This window comes from Callionymus lyra, chromosome 16 (assembly GCF_982586985.1).
Source record: "Callionymus lyra chromosome 16, fCalLyr1.hap1.1, whole genome shotgun sequence".
Classification (NCBI taxonomy): domain Eukaryota; kingdom Metazoa; phylum Chordata; class Actinopteri; order Syngnathiformes; family Callionymidae; genus Callionymus; species Callionymus lyra.
The window spans coordinates 4,440,422-4,462,299 of record NC_141833.1 but is presented as its reverse complement, the minus strand read 5'-3'; the positions used below and the strand labels follow the sequence as shown (position 1 = coordinate 4,462,299).

The 21,878-nt window shown below is 39.5% G+C and overlaps 1 protein-coding gene across 4 annotated transcripts; it reads left to right on the top strand.

Annotated features, from left to right (window-relative positions):
• Positions 1–494: 494 nt before the first annotated feature.
• Positions 495–21,853, top strand: LOC148063309 (glycogen debranching enzyme-like). Of its 4 annotated transcripts, XM_087810421.1 has the most exons (36): positions 2,474–2,488; positions 3,286–3,322; positions 5,381–5,503; positions 7,049–7,259; positions 7,392–7,564; positions 7,638–7,841; positions 8,879–9,060; positions 9,301–9,412; positions 9,584–9,710; positions 10,028–10,130; positions 10,244–10,341; positions 10,704–10,843; positions 10,963–11,150; positions 11,909–12,032; positions 12,354–12,517; positions 12,919–13,020; positions 13,315–13,470; positions 13,555–13,705; positions 13,778–13,902; positions 13,963–14,075; positions 14,167–14,301; positions 14,595–14,725; positions 14,903–15,039; positions 15,184–15,317; positions 16,108–16,283; positions 17,057–17,159; positions 17,218–17,341; positions 17,615–17,716; positions 18,445–18,556; positions 18,627–18,762; positions 18,828–18,940; positions 19,007–19,218; positions 19,291–19,388; positions 20,066–20,153; positions 20,221–20,354; positions 20,999–21,853. In XM_087810421.1, exons 3-36 carry the CDS (start codon positions 5,416–5,418, stop codon positions 21,114–21,116), a joined length of 4,614 nt encoding a protein of 1,537 aa, XP_087666547.1. In that variant the 5' UTR covers positions 2,474–2,488; positions 3,286–3,322; positions 5,381–5,415; the 3' UTR covers positions 21,117–21,853. The 4 variants fall into 4 exon arrangements, with proteins under 4 accessions (XP_087666545.1, XP_087666548.1, XP_087666546.1 ...); XM_087810419.1 differs by lacking the exons at positions 2,474–2,488; positions 3,286–3,322 and adding an exon at positions 495–589; XM_087810422.1 differs by lacking the exons at positions 2,474–2,488; positions 3,286–3,322; positions 11,909–12,032 and adding exons at positions 495–589; positions 11,614–11,737.
• The last annotated feature ends 25 nt before the right edge of the window (positions 21,854–21,878 follow it).

Sequence of the window (21,878 nt, the reverse complement as noted above, 5' to 3'; positions counted from 1 at the left end):
GCTGCTACCTGTTTCCTGATGTAATCAGAACAGGCAATTTCCATTATCTCATTGTATGAGGACATCAGATCCCTGAGGTGAAGTCTGTGCACCTCAATTTTAGTGGACTTCCAGAGACACTCAGTCTTTCGGCAAAGTCTCTTCCGAATCAGGAGATCTTCATTTGTCCAAGGTCACCGTTTTTTCTGAATTGTCAGGTTCAATTAAACAGGTGCCACAATGATTAGTGAAACAATGAATCACATTGTCCACATTTAAGCAGTCATTGAAGGAAAGAGGGTCAAACATAGCAGAAAAACTGTCTGCAGTATTGGCTGAGATGACAAGCTTCTGAGACCTAACCTTTTAAGGGCTTAGATTCAGGGATGAATTCCAGGTTAAATAACAGGTTGACATCATCAACATGAAGATTAAAGACTCCAAGAATAAGAAAAGATTTCATTTGAATAATGGAAGATAAGAAGTCACTAAAGGCGGACAGTAGACATCATGATCAGGACATCATGATGACAAAATGAAATGTTTATTTTTCCTCAGTTAAAATATTTCAGTGCAAATCTGACTTCAAACAAAAATCCCTGCAAAATCCGTAAGTTTATATTTTGTTTCAATTGATGCCAAAAGATGACGTAATAATGGTAATGATACAGTTCAGTTCTATTGTGTGTGTTTGTGTAGAGGTCGACTGCAGGGCACTGTTATGTAAGTCCGCTCTCTGTGTGTCTCTATGCATGTGTCCAGCTTGTCTGCACCCACCTCTTCTACAGAGATTAGATAAAGGGCCGCGGGAGGAATTATGCAATTTGGAGACCTGATGTTGAAACGACTTTAGGAAATTTCATTCCATTCTGAAAAGGCTTTCAAAGCATTTTGAAAAACCTTAATTCTATCACCCTAAATAAGCGAATATCACACATAATATCCCAAAAAATTCTCATATTGGAAATTAGCTGTTTTCTTAGCAATACAGCGATTACTGGGGAGAATTACACGACAATTTAAATGTTTGGATGAATATTTTAAACCCACTGTATGTAATATATCTATCCGATCAACACCATTTTTGCGGGGCACTTGGTTTATCTAAGAACTTTCGATTGTATTTGCATCTGAGCTATACGTCAAGATTAAAGGGAAATTAAAATTTCACTAATTTTTTACCCCTTGTGACGACTAAGGGTTGGGATTATTTTCAGGGTAATCTGTTCCTTTTTAGAGTTGTTGACAGAAATGTCCATGTTAATGTAGACTTATTTTCGGAACAATTCCTCCCATGTCGAGGCTTCAATACAAGATGGACGTTACAGAGGAGCACCATGGAGGTATTTGGATGTTTTTAAGTGGATTTATTTAGCTCCAGTTGCTAGTTTAAAATGAACATACATTTTTGCGTATAACTCAAATAAGGAACAGATTAAAAAGCACAACCCTTAAATCGACATGAGGATAAATTAGTGGATTTTCAATTTTGGCTGAACTTTAACTTTAACCTTGTCCCTTAATGTTTGACGGAGTCTACTGGCTCCTTCAAGAAACATCTTAAGGCCTTTTTATTTGTTCAGGCTTTTTCTTGATTTTCTTGGAGCTGCTGAGTTTGTCGTATGTGTCTAGGCCTTTTAAAGCATGTATTTTAACTGTGTATTGTTTTTGATTGTTTGGGCGCTTTTAGACAAATGTTTTTTCCCAGATGCAAAACAAATAGACTCAGGGACTCATTCATTTCTCGTGCTATTAAAGTGTTTAATTCTGAGTTTGGGGGGCAGAAGTGGAGTGAAAAGATGATGATATTCTGTGTTAATCTTTGTATCCTTTGTCTTTGTTATTTTTTCTTTGATCTATGTTTTTTTATCTTGAGACTTGGATTGTGTAATCTTGCACTATCTTTTTATAGAAACTTTCTTCTTGTTCTTGTTCTGTGTTGCTGTGTGCTGACTGGAAAAACAATTTCCCGAAGGAGACCTCCAGAGGGATCAATAAAGTTTTATCTTAAAGTTTGACTCCTTTAAGAAACATCTTAAGACGTTTCTATTTGTTCAGGCTTTTCCTTGAATTTCTCGAACTCCTGTGTTGTTCTCGGTGTTGTCTTGATCTTTGAAGTATGTACTGTTTTGAGTATTGTTTTGATTGTTAAAGCGCTTTGTGACCCTGGTCTCGAAAAGCGCTATATAAATAAATATTACTTACTTACTTACTTACCATCCATCCATCCATCCATCTTTCAAAGGCTCCTTGGTGCAGGGTTATGTTTTCATTATTTTATTCTGCTTTGTGTTTAAAACACTAGCAAAAAAGAGAGTGATTCTAATTCCAGTTGTATCTATATTACGCATAAAATAATAATTGGCGTGCCGGCTTACCAGAGTAATTACGGTAGAGTTCTAAAGCCACGCCCCCCCGGTGTTAGCCAGGCTACAGCTGACACTCCAGGCTGCCTGTGCTGCTGACTGAGGGGAGCCTCTGCTGACTCCGGCCAGGACTCTATTGACAGGTGACAGCGACCGAACCACACAATTTCATGCATTTCACGACACTAACATAAACACACGACCGTGAAATATAGCGATGCAATACAACGAAAACATCTTCTTGCTAACCTAGCTTAGCAGCAGTGTTTGGAATGACACTTACGTGACTGTGGTCACGTACGTCCAGATGAAAGACATTTTGCCTGACCGAGGGGGCGACAGCACATTCTACAAAGTTAACTTTAAATACCGTCACAAACCGGTGAGCTGTCATTTAAGAACTTTATATGTCTGTTTCATTCAATTATTATTCACAACTCTGAGTAAATGTTGAACTTGGCGGTACCGCCCCCCAAGCAAAGGCCACCCCAACAATAAATAACATTTAAGGGTTACTCTGATATGAAAGCTTTCAGAAGTATTTACAGATTTCCGAATGAAAACATATAGTTTGTTTATTGTTTAACGCATGTTTAATTTTTGCGACATTGTTCCGATGCGCTGATATTGATAACGCTTTGTCAAAATGCGTTTTTTTCAAGTGGAGTCTGGTGTTTGTGCCGCTGAGCTCTGCGCTGATCTTCACTGTCATTGTCAACATGCAAACATGTGTGTTTATGTCTGATAGATGTTAGGGAGTGGACATGCCAAGCCAGCTGATCGGTACTGGGAAGGGATTTATAAATAGATAAAGTGACATTAAGGAGTAGATCCCTGACCTTGTCCTGCTCCCTGAGTAGTGGTGCGCAGACTCAGTGGGGGGCGTGTTTGGGGTTCACTGACTCTGGGTGCATTACCCTCCTGGTTCTTCTTCTTGCAGATATCACTTCGAAGTATTGGCTTCATGAGTTGGTCCTGTAAGTAAGCCTTACTTCAGGAATGCCAATCTGTGACCACATTTGACCATACATCAAAAATAGTGTTGACAGTAGCAAAGAAGTCCATTTGTTTTTAAATACACACAAAATGATATTGATTTAAAATAATCGTCAGTATTTACTTGTTCATTACTTAAATAAAGTATTCATTAAATGCTGCAACTTCAAAATCTGTAGTTGTTAACCATAGTTGAGAATTGTAATGCTTTTGTTTCCACATTTGACTTTTTTACATTTAAAGTAGAATATTCTTCATCTTTAATGGGCATTACTTAAGGTTAATACAGTTCCATCATCCTTTGATCATAACAACTGGAATTTGGATTTACTTTTGAGACAAAGTGACAGTTTTATTATAAATAAATGTTTGATTTCCTTTGGAGGAAATCTCTCACCCCTTGCTACTGTCAATGACATTTTTTGGATTTCTTTGTGTGTTTTTGATCAGCCCCCTAATACCATTAATTCATTAACTACTCTGTTACAGATTGGCATCCCATCACTTTCCCTTTTTTTCTGAAATAGGTGGGAATACTTGCATTTTGTTCAATAAACATGAATGATGAGAAAATAAACCATGTTTATTCAGTAATGAAATACCATTTACCTTTTTTTTTTTTTTACAATGCTCTTCACTAAGTACATTTGCCTGGACGTCTGTGAGTGTCCACAAGACCACCAAACTGCTTTACAGTGGGTATAATGAATTACTGAGAAACTTTGAAGTAAGCTGCAAGATAAAACTGACACAACAAGATTCTTTATCTTGTTTCGTAAACAAATGCACATCCCATATGTGGCAACAGCGCTACAGAAAAGCCAGATCGTTGCAGTTACATTGTAGTAATCTATTGTTTTTGACAATGGGAGCGGGCCGTAAATAGTATTCTGTTATACCATTCAAAAATGTAACAGTTAAACATAAGATACTGACATCAACAGGCAGTTAAAGGAGATTAAGAAAAATACTAATATTGTTATATTATATTACTGTGTTATGCTGGGCTAGTCTACGTAGTTATATTCCCTTTGGACCTGCTTTTCAACTGTGATAGAACAGACTATACTGACATTGCTACAGTTTAGATCAGAGTAATTGTTCATTTTTTTTAAGATATATATGTAAGTGACCGCTTTGCATTTTATTTGCATCGTCTCTGTGCTTCAGTTTTTTGTCATGCTGGATGTTGCATCTTAAGAAGTGTTTTTTTTGTGTGTTTCAATATCCTTTTTAGTAAATGTTCCTTTTTTGGGTTTCAGAGCTACTTAGATAATGCAAACTTTAATTCTTATGTTAAAGAGGATTCCACCTCCTTATATGCTTTGTTTTTCTCTCTTTTGCATCTTGTTTCCTCAACCCTTCATTAAGATTCCATATAATCAAAGAGTGCTCTGCCCAGGTAGAACTTTGTGTTTCCCAAAATTATTTAGTGAATTATATTCATGAGCTTCCTTCATATTGCATTTCTATATGCAGATATTCACTCGTATGCATGATTTTTTGTTAAAAATTCAGGATATCATTTTACAAGTGGTCGTTTGCTGTGGGATTCCATGTTTGATCATTTTTCTTTATGTGCTGTTACTTTTTGTTTTACTATTATTGTTTTGACAATGAATCCAACAGTCCCTCAAGCTAAATTTAACTTGACATAATTTGTGAAGTCACATTAAGACTCGGTATTCACATTTTCTCAGGAGCAGAAGTGTTAGTAGACGTGAAGAGGAGCAGATTAATATGATTAAACAGTGTTGTGCCAGACACATTGCTGTGATTAACACTCTTAATTGTGTTGTTGTCGTTCTTTTGTATCTCATGTTCTTTTCTCTGCATGTTTAAAATCTTAAAAAGAGGTTCCTGGACTTCAGTTGCATTTGGTCTCATTGCACGTTTCACAAATTATTCAAATGCCTTGAAATATCCTGCGACTCTCATTAACACCTCTACAAACGGATGAAGGAACAGACACATTTCAAAAGGTTCTTACACAAGAGGAGCAACTGTTTGTGTGACTATCACTGTCTTCCTGTTTCCAGATCAGGGATCAGTTGAAGTGTGATTCTGCGTAGAGATGTTGCCGCAGCACCTCAGGCAGATCCGAGTCCTAATGCTCAACGAAAAGGAGAACCTGGAGAGGACCTTATTCAGACTTGATCAAGGTACATCATTGTAACCCCGCTCGAAGCCATAACATTTATACTACTAAAGTATATCATTATTTGAGTCTTTAATTGTAAATCAGAATCAGAAAATTGTATTGCCAGTGTTTTAAACTCACTATATGACAACAATCCTTGTTGAGGCTGTGTCTCTGCTCAAAATAAAGCCTGTTGTTCCTCATTTCTGCATCATACATAGCGCTAAACCTGTATTTTTCTACTTTCTACCTGTTGCATCAGAAGGAAGAAATTGGCTTGAATGCATGTGTGTTCTCGCCCATTCAACACAGAAACAGCGTTCACTCTAGTGGTGGGCAATACAAAGAAAAATGTGATTAGGAAATCTGCTTAAAATAAGTGAAAAAAAAAAGATCCAATGTTGTGAATACAGATATTAGTGTAATTACATACTATAATGACATTATTCATTTAAATTGTATATTATTTATCTAACATAATGATAGTTTAACATAATGAACTATAGAGTAAAAAAAAAGTAAATGCAATAAAAATGTTCTGTCACACTTTCTATGGAGGTCTACTGTATGCATTATAAAAAGAAGACATTATAGAACATTTATTTGGTATTATAAAGATGTTAAAACAGTTAAAATGTCTCATTCCACCACTTATATACTTTATAAAGTGTGTTATAGAACAAGTCGCTATAGTTGATTAGAAACTGCCATAACTTGTTCTATAAACCCTTTATAAGGTATAATGTATGCGTTCATATTATATTTACATGAGACTCCATAGAATTACTAAATGCTTTTTAATCCAACATTTTCATTTGTTTTATTCTGAAGGTGCAACAGATACCCACCAAAAGTAGTTGTTCCATTTTTATTCATGAAATAATAATTATTTTTACCTAAAACAAATATATTGGTTTGCACACAAAGAATTTGACTCAACTTTCTATTTTATTTGTTTATGTTTGAAATACAGAATTTAGGTACAGACTAAGCTTTAGGAAACAAAGAGGGGCATAAATCCACCAACCTTTTTGCTAACATCGAATACAATTGGATTTGCGGATAATGTTCATTTTTGTAATCTATCTACCATTTGCATCCAAAGTTTTAAGTTTTTCTCTGATAATTGGAATATTAAATGTCACAGTCTAACTAATATCATGATGGATAGTTTTGGGATCTATTTAAAATCGTGCCGACTCTGCATTCAGAATTGTCATTGCTTTTCAAGTAAATATATAAAGTTGTGTTGTTTAAATGCAGTCGATGATGAGAGCTAGATAAAAGAGCAGACAGTTCAACTGTTCCACTTGACATTTAAAGCACTCTGAACCTGATATGGATTTTTTTTGCCTGCTCTTTAACTGTCCTATTTATATGACAGTAACCCTCGTGTGCTGGGGCTTCTGAGCAGGGGTTTATGACTTTTCTGTGACCTCCTGCGATTCACAGATGATTAGTGAATTTCAACTAGATGTTCGAGCATTCAATGAATTTTTGAAGAAGTCAAAAACAAAGAAAGTTATATATACCTAAATAAAGTTGTGAATATATCTTCCACCTGCAGGCTTTGAGCTCCAGTTCCGCCTTGGTCCAAGTCTGCAAGGAAGGAAGGTCACGGTCTACACTAACTATCCACCTGAGGGAAAGGAGTTCAAACGAGACGCTTTCCGGTCTCTGGAATGGAGTCACACGACAGGAAGTGAAGACGACTCTGACAAATTCTGCTTTCTGAATCTGAAAGTTGCAGGATCTTATCAGTACTACTTTGCATCAGGGTAAGATCATGTTGGGAATTCTTAGTCATATATTGAATAAACATCTTGAAATAATAGTTACAGCAGACGAATGGTTGTAATGTTACATCAAAAACATTTCTCACTAACACTGTAGCTTGATTTTCTTTCTAGCAAAGATACACAGAGGTCTGGTGGAGGTTACATTGTTGTGGATCCACTCCTGCATGTTGGAGAAGACAACCACGTTCTTCCATTAGACTGCATCACCATTCAAACCTACCTGTCCAAATGTCTGGGACTTTTGGACGACTGGCCCGACCGTCTGAGGGTAGCCAAGGAGTCAGGTCTGTCTCATCGTGTCTCATCCGTCACCAGCCGTTTTGGATCCTCCATTCTTCATGCTCTGTCCCCTTCCAGGCTACAACATGATCCACTTTACGCCTCTGCAGACTCTCGGAGAGTCACGGTCATGCTACTCCCTGGCCGATCAGCTGGCTTTCAACCCAGAATTCAGTCCTACTGGACGCAGCTACAACTGGGAAGACGTAGGGGCACAAGTGCAGAAGATGAGGAAAGAGTGGAACATGCTGTGTATCACTGATGTGGTTTACAATCACACAGGTAGGACGTTGATTGGTGCTTTAAATATGATGTTTTAATTGTTATACTATTCCGGGTCACCTTGACCCTGAGATAACACAAGGGTTAAAGATGGTCATCACTGTCATTATCATGTCCAACAACAAAGACATAGATCCAGTTAATGTCATGACTAATAAAATAATCGGGTCTAGTCAAATTTTGCCTTTATGAAATTAGAGGCATCAACCCTTTTTACTGGAAAATGTACTTGAAATAATATGCCATTTCTTTTAAAAGCTCAGAGTTGTAGCAGAAGTCTGAAGTATATTTGGTGAAGAGGAGAGGGGCTAGTAATGTCCCCTGAGGTGTTCCTGTACTGTACAGCACAGTGTCAGATGTGATGTCTATCAGCCTGACATACTGTGGTCGATCAGTGAGATAGTCCGAGATAACAGTAGTTTATGTGGCTGAACATAATGGCATGCATTTGCCGACTCTGTAGTAAGAAAGGGTCTAATATGTTTAAATTGGACAGATTACATTTAAATATATGCTGAATTTTCTTGACATGCTGCTTGAAGTTCAAGTAGGAATCAAAGACTACACCAAGCTATTTAAATCTAATCTCTCACCATTGACCAGCACAGATGGTTGTTCGCCATCTGCTGGCTGTAGAGAGAAAAACATACAGACTTGAAATATGAGTCTAAAATCAGGTCGTATGTGGGTTAACTTGCCACATGTTTAATCATTCGTAGCATGTGAATGATTAAATATATGTCTGTTTTCTATAAAAATGAAATCATTTGGGACAGACTGAAAAATATAATTAAATAATGCAAAAATGTATATATATGTGTCATAGAAAACATTTATAGATTTGTCAATGTCCAATAAACTTTCCATAATATAATAATAATAATATTTTGGAATTAAAATCTTTAAAATGGGCACAGAAATGGAAAAGTATATCTGATTCATCAAATAATTGCATTAAATGGTTATGATATACATTAATAATCCCTGCTTTTCTCATAAATATAATATTTTATATATTATTGTTCTTTCCTTGACAGCTGCAAATAGTCCTTGGATCAAAGTGCATCCTGAGTGTGGCTACAACATGGTCAACTCTCCGCACCTGCGTCCAGCCTGGGTGCTGGACAGAGCTATCTGTCATTTGACTAAGGATGTCTCAGATGGACTCTACAAAGACAGAGGACTTCCTGCTGATATCAGTAATGAAAGCCATCTGAATGTGAGTATATAAGTCAAATCAATTGTCAAATAACATTGTGAAAAACTACATTTATACTTCTATGGAAGAAAATATATATATGTATTAAGTGATTTAAACCGAGTTGATGGTATACTAATACACTTGTAGTTTCACTTATAATGAAACTTTCAACAAACTATGTATCGGCCATAAAAACGGCATTCATACATTTTCTTCAATTGTATATTGAATTTAAACCTGTTGTTTTATGCTTGCCAGGCTATTCGGGGCGTGTTGTGGCAGGATGTGTTTCCTCAAATCAAACTGTGGGAGTTCTTCCAAGTCCAAGTAGAAAGGGCTGTGGACCAGTTCAGAACCCTTCTCCAAAGTGGTCAGTCCATTGCTAGAGATTAAAGTTCATCTATTTTAACAATATCTATACGTACCTCAGATTGTGTAGATTTATTTTTAACAAGATACATTAAATACTTGTTCATGTCATGTTACACATCCCTTCCTTCTTCGCGACTACTGTTTGAGAAGTTACTTTGTTTGCTTTTAGGCAGCAAACCAGACCACCAGAAGACTGGAGGAAAAAAGGGCCTGAAGATAACTCAGGACCCAAACTACCATCGCCATGGCAACACGGTGGACATGGACTCTGCTCTGGAGACATTTGTACCTCACAGGTCTAGCTTCACTTACCAAATACAAAATTATAATGCACATAGTCACATAGAAACATATAGACATGGACCAAGTCATTTGAGAGCAAACCCTTAAATGAAATTTCTTAAGGCTTTGCAGATTCAATGTGTTTACAACGCATTCAATTTTTGATTCCACAGAAATATATTAATATTTGACAATTTTGCTGGTCTTAAATTGTTCAGCTTCTCTGCACCTCTGTCTATAATCTTGTTAAAAAAAAAAACTTGAGGAAGAAATTGAAGATGACTAACATTCAGAATGAATATAAATGCTCAGAATGTCTCTCTTGGTGCAGCTCCTCGCCTCAGCACATAGAGGACTGCTGTGGTTGGCTGAGACAGAAACTGAATGAGCTGAACAAGGAGCAACACCACATCGTCCACCAGCATCAGGAGCAGGTCCTTCGAATTATGCGATCAAATAAATAATAATGTTAAAAGAACATTTAACCTTGTTCCTTGTTTTCTGAGTGATCGTTGGCATCACCTTTTTATCTGCTTTTTTTTTGCAGGCAGCCAACTGCATAATAGCAAATGTTCTATATGAGCGTCTGGCTGAACATGGCCCCAAACTAGGTCCTGTTAATAGGAAAAACCCTATTGTTACCAGGTAAGCATATAGTACTTTTTAATGTGAAAAACTCCTCCCTATACAGTCCTCCTTTACACCTGATGTACGATGGCGTTAAGATCACATCACAATTAGGGCACACTTCGTCCTCTCACAACTTCATATCCTCAATTATTCAAGAGCGGAAGGTCACATGACTGCGGCAACAGTGAGTCAGCAACTCTTAGCCTTTGTTAGTAAGTTTGTAAGTGGTGTTAAGCACTAGTTTTTGGATAATGTTTGACATTTTGACTCAAGAGAATAATCTCATCGCTTGTATGTTCAAATAAATAATGCAAACATACTCCAAGTGAGTATAATAAATGTTTTAAAATAGCTGATTGAAGTAATTACTGCTGCAGGTATTTCACCTTCCCATACAAGGACATGACTCTGGAGCAGGAGATGCTGCTACTTAATGAGCCGGATAAGATGTGCCATTTCCTGGCACACAATGGATGGGTGATGGGTGACGATCCGCTACGCAACTTTGCAGAACCAGGTAGACACAAGAACAGTATGTTAACCAGCATGTGGGTAACGGGCCAAACAAAAATAAATAGATTTAACATGTTCACAAAAATGGTGTTTTAACTGTCAGTTTCTGCTGTTCTATTTCAGGTTCAAATGTCTACCTGCGCCGGGAGCTGATATGCTGGGGCGACAGCGTCAAGCTTCGCTATGGTAAAGGACCAGAGGACTGTCCGTACCTGTGGGCCCACATGCAGAAATACACTGAAATCACGGCTAAATACTTCCACGGGGTTCGCCTGGACAACTGTCACTCGACACCGCTACATGTTGCTGAGGTTAGTGAGCTCAATGCTGTGTGCTGTGTGAGAAATGTAAAATCCGAGTTTTTCAGTCGATTTGTTGAGCGGTGGTGATTGTTGGTTTTGCAATGATTTTTTTCACATAAATGTTCAACAGGTCCTACTTTCCTCTACCAAAACTTCTAGTTCTTTGGGCCCTCAGCTAAAGTTCTTGATAAATAACAGTATGAACATAAATCGAGTTAAATTAAGATCTTCTCCTTTTGGCTCAGCTCTTTCTCCACCAAGATATTAGATTCGATTAGATGGGCTTTATTATATACACATAAAGCTGATTTATTTGCCCACTCGTGAATAATGACTCTGAATATCCCCTCCACATGGGAAACATCTTCTTCTCAAACTTTGACATTGTGCCCTTTTCGGAAATTATCTCCAACTTTAAAATGTGGTATTAATTGTTCTTTAAGTAAACAGTTGGTTTGTTTGTCTCATCCAGGCTATGTTGGATGCAGCCAGATGCATCCGACCCAATCTATACGTGATCGCTGAGCTGTTTACTGGCAGCGAGCTGATTGACAATGTGTTTGTTAACCGGCTTGGAATTAGCAGTCTGGTTCGAGGTACATCTATGTAGCATCTACTAACTGTGTGGATTTCCTTCTTTTTTTGTCTCTCTCTGCATCCCATTTTTCTCAACCACTCCTGCTTTTCCTGCTCCGTCCTGATCTGCACTTCTGCCTCACCTTCTAATCACCCCTTTGTTGCTTCTGGCCACTTGTCTTGCTGCTCAGTTTTTGCTGGATGTGGCCAGGAAAGTGTGTCCTAACCTGTATGTGGTGGCTGAACTGTTCACCGGCAGTGAAGACCTGGACAATGTCTTCGTAACCAGGCTAGGAATCACATCATTGATACGAGGTACGGCAGAGACTATGTCCAAGAAACACTCAAACTTTTCTCTACTATTCAATATACTCAGCCTTTCCTGGTAAGAAATAAAACAGATACAATTTGTTTTCTCTGGTTTACATGGTTACTGGTTTATTCTTGCATCCAAAATGAAGACATATTTACCTTCTGATAAGGAGTGTAGCTCCTTATCAGAACAATCGATATATATTATGAAAAGCATCTCATTTTTAATATCCAGCGGTTTGTGCTTCAGCATGTGTGCCTGCTAATCGACTCATGTGAAGCTGATGACACGATTAAGACATCCTTTACTATCTGACCTGTCAGAGGCCATGTCAGCTGGTGACAGCCATGAGGAGGGCCGGCTGGTCTATCGATACGGGGGCGAGCCGGTGGGAGCATTCGTTCAGCCCAGTCTGCGCCCGCTCATCCCTACCATCGCCCACGCCATGTTCCTGGATGTCACGCACGACAACGAGTGTCCAATACAGGTGTGTGTGTTTTTTTCTACAATGATTCTAAAACTTGATGACTGTTGAACCTTATGCTTCTTTTTCTTGTCCACTACCTATTAAATAATATAGTTTTTAACTTATTCCTTGCTGAGATGCTTTCCCACATTCTTCCCTATCGTGATGGAATAAACAAAGGTCAGAGACCTTAGAAACGTGACCCTTTTTCAGTCAAGTCATGTTATGAACTGTGGTGTTTTGTTGTTTCCTTGCATAAGTTATATTTAATAAATGAATCCACTCAATTTTTTGAAAAGCTAAAATATCCAGGGTGTTGTCTGACAAGCTTACGGATCCGAGGTCGACTTTTTTGTGACTTAAATCAATGATTTCTGTTGAGCTGAACAAGATGGTTTCATCCTTTTATTTGTGTACTCCAGCTACGTTCAGCCCTGGACTCTCTGCCCAGTTCTGCTCTTGTGTCAATGGCCTGCTGCGCGACTGGGTCCACCAGAGGATACGACGAGATGGTCCCACATCAGGTCATTAGGAAAAACACACATAGACTGTAATGTAATCCTGTATTGCAGCAAGTCTCTTTTGAATCATTTTTAGACATTGATCATTTCAAAAAATGATTGAGTGGTTAAATAAAGGTTGAGATATATTAACTCTATTAAGTAATCACTGTATTCTGCAAATGCATTTTATATTATGCCGGATATTAAACCTCCCTGAAGCCAAGCATGAACAACCAAAGAGGATTAAATTGTTGTCTCCTGTCTTGTCCTGACAGCTGACTAATACTCTTTTGTAAATGCTTTGTGTGTTTGTAGATCTCTGTAGTGAAGGAGGAACGTTTTTACCCCAAGTGGAATGCGTCCGCAGCAGCCTCCTCACACGGTGAGGTTGGTTACCAGAACGGTATCATGGCAGGAAAACTGGCCCTCAACAAGCTACACCAGGAACTGGCTGCACAAGGATTCATACAGGTACCGTTGTCCATGTGCTGGTCAGGAAAAGGGTAATACACGCTCATAAATCAAAAGATTTATCATGTTATGTGTTCTTCACAGGTGTATGTAGACCAGGTTGATGCCGACATCGTAGCTGTGACTCGTCACTGCCCGTCGACTCACCAGTCAGTGGTTTCAGTGTGTAGAACAGCCTTCTGGAACCCCAAAACTCACCAATACAGCAACAGTGTCCCCCCTATGTTTATACCTGGTGAGGCTCACACATCCTGGTGGGTTATTTCTGTGGAAAGTTTATGTGGAAACATACCCCCTCCGTCCACAGGGAAGATCGAGGAGGTGGTGTTGGAAGCCAGGACAGTGGAAAGGAATGCTGGGAGTTATAAAAAAGATGAGAAGTACATCAACGGGCTGCCAAACTACACAGTGGAGATAAAGGAACACATACCGGTGAGTCTCCTCCGACGATGTTGGGGTTAAAGACGGCAGCTAACTTGTTACACGACACAGTTGCAGGACAGCACGTTGGTCAAGCAAGCTGGTGTGACCTCGAAAGGCCCATCTGAGTTTGTGCAAGAAATCAGCTTCCAGAAGTTGACACCAGGAAGTGTCATCGCTTTCAGGTGAGCACACACGACCTTCATGATGAGAATGATTTAATCGTGCAAATTTGTTGTTGTTGCTAATGTCATTATACATTTTTGTTTTCTTCAGGGTCAGTTTAGATGCCACAGCCCAGAAGGTGGTCGGTGTACTGAGGCATTACCTGTCCCAGTTCAGTCCTAAATACAAAAAGGGAAGTGTGGCCGACGACAAACCGCCTGAGGCTCTACAAAAACCACTGGCTCAGTAAGTCCATATGCATACTCCTCTAGGTCTCCACTCTTCTGCCTGAACAGAAACAAAGAAAGGAACTTAATAATTCTGTTTCTGATCATCAATACTGTCAACACACATATTGTATGCACATTTTATAATGTAAATATGTATAAACAATAAGTCAAAACAGTAAAAGGAATATGTTTTTTATTTAAAATTAAACATTTTTCCATAATGTAGTGAAATGTATGGAAATCAGAGAAAAGTTCCATCTATGTGAAATGATGCTCTAGTCTGTCAAGCGTTGTTTTTGTTTCTTTTAGGTTGATGTCTAAACTGACACTGGCCGACATGAACATCCTGCTGTTTCGCTGCAACGCTGAAGAGAAGGAGGACGGTGGAGGATGCTACGACATCCCTGGGTGGGAGAGCTTCAAGTACGCAGGACTGCAAGGTACGTATGGGATCTCCTCAACACATATTCCTTCTTAAATTAAACAATGATGACATGTGACACAATGTTTCTTCCATATTTTACCAATTTTAAATGACCATTTCCAACATGATCCAGTAGTTTTTCTATTTAAGGCTGAGTAGTAAAAAGGACTAAGTGTTGAATGTTTAATTGCAGGCTTGATGTCGGTTCTGGCTGATATCCGTCCCAACAACGATCTGGGTCATCCTGTGTGTTCCAACCTCAGGCAGGGAGACTGGCTGATTGAATTTGTCTCCAACCGACTGGTGCACAGAGAGGGGCCACTGGCAGAGGTGAGGCCTCCGTGAGCAGTTTTTTTAACTCTTGGTGGTAACAATTGAAACATGCATTAATGCAGATCTGAGTGTGGCCCGGGTGAGGGTTGGCAACATAAGTTGAGTGTGAAAATATGAAACTGAAATATTTCTTGTGTGCAGGTGGGTCTGTGGTTAAAGGCCATGTTCGACTACCTGAAACACATCCCACGCTACCTCATCCCCTCGTACTTCGATGCCATCATGGTGGCTACGTACACCACCACTCTGGACGCAACCTTCAAGCTCATGTCCAGGTAACTTGATGTGTTTTAATTCCCATTTGAAAAGAGGAATGTCTATCTCCCTCTTGTATCGTGTGGCCATTACAAGTAGATTGACCATTTCAGGTCTTCTTAATGTGAGGTTATGTATTTTGTTTCACAAAACGAGATATTGGATTTTGCTCAATATTTAAATTTCTTTACCAATCAATATATTTCTGGTCTATTTATTTCTCATTTTCTTTGAATACTTTTCAGTATCTTCATAAATCTATCTCTGTCTATGTATTTTAATATAATTAAACCTATGCTTGTTTTTTTAGAACTAAGAATGAAGTGTTTATTTTAAACTTTTCCAAAACAGCTGTGGTGCATCTATGCTGCCTTTAAAATATAAAGACAACTACCTTAAAAAATGATGTACTTATTATTTAAATCCATATTATTATTTGCTTATTTGTATTAGTCAAACTCCTAACATAACATGTAATCCTTCTTTTCTTTTTTTTCGTTCGCTAAAATTATAAAACAAATACATGTTTTTATTAAACTAAATAATATAAATGTACCCGCCTCCTTTTTAGCTGTATTGCTTGATATCATATAAAATATCAAATGATACTTTCTTCTCCCCCATCTTCATTTTCTTCAATTCATTCTCTTATTGATGTCCCGTCACAACAATCCTAAAAATGTCCTTATAATGTGAAAATAAAGACATATGTGACTCACTCTCATAAACAATGAGTTCTAAATGTAACGCAACACCTCAAGGGTTCATCAGTGAAATCCTTTTTGAAATCCTCAAAAATTTCTTCCACAGCTTTGTGCAGGATGGTTCCACCTTTGTCCGCCATCTTGCGCTGGGCTCCCTTCAGATGTGCGGCGTCGGACGCTTCTCTGCCCTCCCTCCTCTCTCTGCAGATCTGGATGATGTTCCATACCGACTCAACCCTGTGAGCGGTCAGAGGGAACAGTGCTGCGTCTCTTTAGCTGCAGGTACAGCAGACGCTTCACGCTAACAATGTTCCAGGCAATGGCTCCTCTAAGTCATGCCCCCCCGCGCAGAGATATTTCTTGCTTTTGCACAAAAAAGAAAGATCCAACCTGGCGTCTCTAACTTTGTTTCATAACACACCTGCGTGATCTGGTCATCGTAACTTAACAACATTTTAATACAACAGCGCTGACATCGTACTACGGTCAAGCTATATATTGTTCAAGTTTCTCCATTCATGAGTTGCACTTTAATCTAGTGTCATCGATTAACTTAACAGTAAATTCCCCAAACGTCATTTAGACGTAAATAAACTTTCAGCTTTCAAATTAAGAGCAGCGCGTCAGCTACACCTGCCTTATAATCCAATCATTTTTTCTAGTTCCTTATTTGAATTTATCAAATTATTATTGAGAACCAATTTTTAACTGTCACCCAGTTAATAGGTTTCCAATCATTTAAATAGCAAATTTTAAATGTGATAAATCAACACTTGCTAAGATCTCTTCTTGAAGTTGTGGACTATCCCACAAAATATATAATTTAATTGTAGAATTTAGAGAAATTTATGATTAAATAATAATATTGACTGGTTCATGATATAAATGAATAATTATCAGAAGTTAATATTGAATGGATGTGATACTGGCCCGACTACAGTTTGCCTGATGTTGCTCACAGTAGTACAAGGGAGATGGTGTGTTTGCTCAGATGTGAAATAAATGAGCAGGAACATTGATTCCAGGATGCAGCTTTAAACTTGTGTTCCCATCAGGTCTCCCTCATTTCTCCTCTGGGATCTTCCGCTGCTGGGGAAGAGACACTTTCATTGCGCTGAGAGGACTCATGCTGCTCACAGGGAGACACATTGAAGCCCGGTAAGTGTAAAAAACCATTTGTGCCATGAGTAGCTGGAACTGATCTGTTGTTCCACAGCAACATCATCCTGGCCTTCGCTGGGACCCTGCGTCATGGTTTGATCCCAAACCTCCTGGGGGAGGGTCGATGTGCCAGATTCAACTGCCGTGACGCCGTGTGGTGGTGGCTGCAGTGCATCCAGGTACCAGGAGTTAGCCAGCATTCTTTAATAAGGATTTGGATTCAAACTTCAAGAAAAAAAAATGTTTAAAAGTAATGTTTGTGTTTCTTATTCTCACTTGGATTGGTCTATATTTGTGTGCAAATCATGTGAGAGTAAGGTTTTCAATCGATTGTGTTTGGTCATATAACCATTGTAGAAGTTATGCATTACCGCCCCTTAGTGGTGAAATTATAGAACTGCAAATATAAATATTGTAAGGCAGTTTCTGGAAATTTGTCTTTGCCTGTCCAGGACTATGCTACCCACGTGCCACAGGGCGAGAACATCCTTCGCTGCCCCGTCACACGCATGTATCCCAGTGACAACTGTGAGCCGGCCAAACCCGGAGAGGTGGTGAGTGACACAGCAACAACAACATGGGTTTTTTATTTCCTGAAAATATTTATTTTTTATACCTATCTACATTTATCATTTGTCATTCTATGGAACTGGTGTATTTTATGTCTGCTTAAAAGGTCCTGAAATTGTTGAAAAGAAAGTGTAGTGAAGTGCAAAATACAATACAAATGTCATTTTAAATGCACACCCTTTTATTGAAAATAGGCAAATTTCCAAAAAGTCCTACTTATAAACAACTACAAACAAACAACATATTTCCATTATTCCATATCTTCCTTTTGTAAATTAACTAGAGGAAAAAGTGTTTTTATTGCAACAAAAATGTACACCAGGTAAAAAAAAAAGTTATTTGCGTGAAAATACAATTCCTCAGTTTCACTTTAAAATGTCTACACTTAATTCTATTACTTCTATTTTATAATTTTATTTTTGCAGCAGCCAAGGTTTCAAGCACGTGAATTTCCTGAGGATGGAAGTACTTAAGAGCCCACTAGATGGCGCTTTCTGCTCTTTAAACTATTTCTTTGAGAAGCTGTTTAAAACTTCACGTCATTTTTAAACTAGTGCGCCCCCTATTGAGACACCAAACTAACACTAGGATTTACCATCCTTTAACTATTTGTATCCTTGTATATTCTGAAGGTTAGAAACTAAATCATGTAAATCTCCTATTAAATAACAAACCTATAATTTCGAGTTGTGTTCCATATTATTGTCTCCAGGAGCAACCGCTCTACGACATCATCCAAGAGGCTCTGCAGCGCCACCTGGAGGGCATCGCCTTCAGAGAGAGGAACGCTGGGCCTAAGATCGACATGAACATGAGAGATGAAGGTAGGACCGAGTGCGTCTGCCTCGTCTTCAGCGACCACTGACAAAACACCGTCTCGTCCCGGCTCCCCAGGGTTCAGCGTGGCCACCAAGGTGGACACGGAGACGGGTTTCGTCAGCGGAGGAAACCGCTTCAACTGTGGGACGTGGATGGACAAGATGGGGGAGAGTGAGAGAGCCCGGAACAAAGGCATGCCAGCGACACCCCGGTACGTGAACGGAGAGGAGAGTGTGTGTTGCGGTGTGTGTAACGCTTGTGTGTGTTTGTGTGCAGGGATGGAGCTGCCGTTGAGATCGTGGGTCTGAGCAAGTCTGCGGTCCGGTGGGTGGTGGAGCTTCACGCCAAAGGACTGTTTCCATATGACGGGGCAAAGGTCAAGAGAAACGGTGAGTCATCCAGACCAGCGTCAGTATTTATGCTTTTATTTGTGATAACTCTGACTTCTGCTCCAGGGCTGGAGGTCTTCATCGCCTACTCCCAGTGGAACCAGCAGCTCCAGCAGTCCTTTGAGCGTGGCTTCTGGGTGTCCGGGGAGCCGGGGGACCCCGACGAGAAGCACCCGGAGCTGGTTCACAAGAAGGGCATCTACAAGGACAGTTACGGAGCGTCCAGCCCCTGGTGCGACTACCAGCTCCGACCCAACTTCACCATCGCCATGGTGGTGGTCAGTACTTGTCCCTGATTGGTCGCCTGGGATCGGGCCGCGGGGCGTCACGTGTTTGTGTTTGTTTGACAGGCTCCTGAGCTCTTCACTGTAGAGAGAGCATGGAAAGCTCTGGACGTGGCGGAGGAGAAACTACTGGGACCACTGGGGATGAAAACGCTCGACCCAGAGTACGCATACAGATATTTATGACCTCTTTCTATTTCTATAATGTACTTATAAGCACTGGAGAGTTCTACCTCCATAGAAACACCTCCCAATCCCATCATATCAGAGCCATTCCAGTAGTAATCAGACAAAAACCCACTTCAAATATCTACTGAATTATAACCAACATCAACATGAATTATAGCCGTTATTAACAGAACTTAAGTTCACATATTTAAGGCTTACGAATGTGAAAACCCAACTTTCCTGACTCACTTGAGGTTATTACTTTATGAAGTTCTCCCACTTCTGAAATCTCAGCGAACGAGTTACAAGAGCAGAGTCCATAATGACGTAATAATAGGCTTCAGGCCTCCTGCAGCAGCGAAGAATGCGCTGCTTCTTTCTTTATTCACGTCCCTTGGAGGTGGAGACTTCCGGGATTGATGACGTGAGGTGACCAACCTTGATGCTTGACCAATCGCAGCAGAGTGAGTGTGGTTATGGTAAATACGATTTTAGACGCAAAACGTCTGACACGGCGATATGCGTATGTCCAGTGTACCTTATAGTCCGTAAAAAGTACAATTTATATATTGGTGAACAAGTAGGAGGAGGATTAAAAAAGATGTGATAACGTGTTTTTCACAAGAAGATGTTGTTATCCCTGGATAACGAGGTGTTTGTGACGTTGTTGCAGCGACATGGTGTACTGTGGCGTGTACGACAACGCTCTGGATAACGACAACTACAACCTGGCGAGGGGGTTCAACTACCACCAAGGACCGGTGAGTGTGTCACTGACGAGGGTTCGTGACGCTCACCGGACTGACCTTAACCCGTGTGTTCCTGCAGGAGTGGCTCTGGCCCGTCGGGTACTTCCTGCGAGCGAAACTCTTCTTCGCCAAGAAGTTGGGCGCTGAAGCGTTTGCCAAGACGGTGACGCTGGTGAAGAACGTGCTGTCCAGACACTACACACATCTGGAGAGGTGATTCAAGAAATGTGGGATTTGAGCAGCTTCACCAGTGGATGGCAATTAGGTTTTTACTTAGGGGCCACATTTTATACTATGAGTGTTTTAAGGGGCCATCAAGCTATAAGAAAGAGTAAGGATCTTTCATTTGATGGGAAAAACTATACCAAAAAAATGAAAAAGGACATTATAAAATAAGCTTAAGATGTAATTTAATGGTATTTAATCTAATTGTTCACTGGTTTTAATTAAAGATCCTGAGGGAAAAAAAAAGCTTTTATCTATTTATTATGTAGTTATCATATATATTATCTTTTTTTTAAATTTTTATTAAAAACAAATACTTGCCCAAAGACGAAAGAAGAAGAAAAAAAAAAAGAAAGGAAATCCTCCTTCAAAGATCTTTAATGAAATTAAATGAACTATTACATTCATAATCATGAACTTGTGAGGGCCACACTTTGACCTTATCTGATCTACAGTCACGCCTTGTCAAAGCGAAGCCTTTGTTTGGCCCTCATGAGCATTTGTATATTTACATTTATTCATATTTAAATTAAATTGTTAAAGTTATTTGTTTAAAGTACACATTTTCCTTTTTTGTTATTACAATCATTTTAAAAATTCCTGATCTAAAACCTCCATCCTGTTTCTCTCAGGTCTCCATGGAGGGGTCTTCCGGAGCTGACCAACGAGAACGGTCAGTTCTGTCCCTTCAGCTGTGAGACGCAGGCGTGGTCTCTGGCCACCGTGCTGGAGGTCCTCTACGACCTGTAGGCCACGCCTCCAACGCTCACCTTAGGTGGAAACAAGAGAACAAGCATGACGTCTGGATTGTAGGGCTTCGACAATTTAACTTTAACTTGAGACAAATCCTAAAAGAAGTTCAAAAGTATTATGATTTTTATCATATAATATAGTTTAAATAACAGAGGTTATTTTCACTCTGCATATTTGAAATTGCCCTGAGATGTGATAATTGCTAAATGTTGCAAAATAACAGTTGGTGCTATAATGATCCTCACGACTATTAAAACTCCACGTCCGCGTCTTCATTAATAAGCAGTTAACTATGAATGCCTTCGTGCTGCCAGTTGTTGGGCTCTTGGTACGTCCCTCGGCATCTCAAGATATGCTGAGGTCAGCAGTTTGTGTTCCTCTATGCAGCAGTGTTGTGATGTGTCTCTGAGCATGTGCTTCCTTCTCGCTGTGGCCGCCGTCACTCCCATGATGCAGCTTGACGGCGTCCGTAACTCTCCTCCTGGTCTTCCCCGGCGACCCACTGTGTCACCACAGCTTCGACAAGTCCGGACCTCTTCACTCGCACTGATGTAGCCGATGGTTCTGCTGTAGTTTTAACTCTCGTCCTGCTGACTTTCATTTTTTTTTTTTAAGTTGATTTTAGTCTGCAACTGTTCAACCGGTCGTTGTAAAAGGGATTTCATGTCGCACCTTTGCACATCTCACTTTGTCTGTACCTGCAGAGCAAAGCTGAATAAAAGTGACGCTGGTAACATCTTGTGCTTTGTTTTTCACACA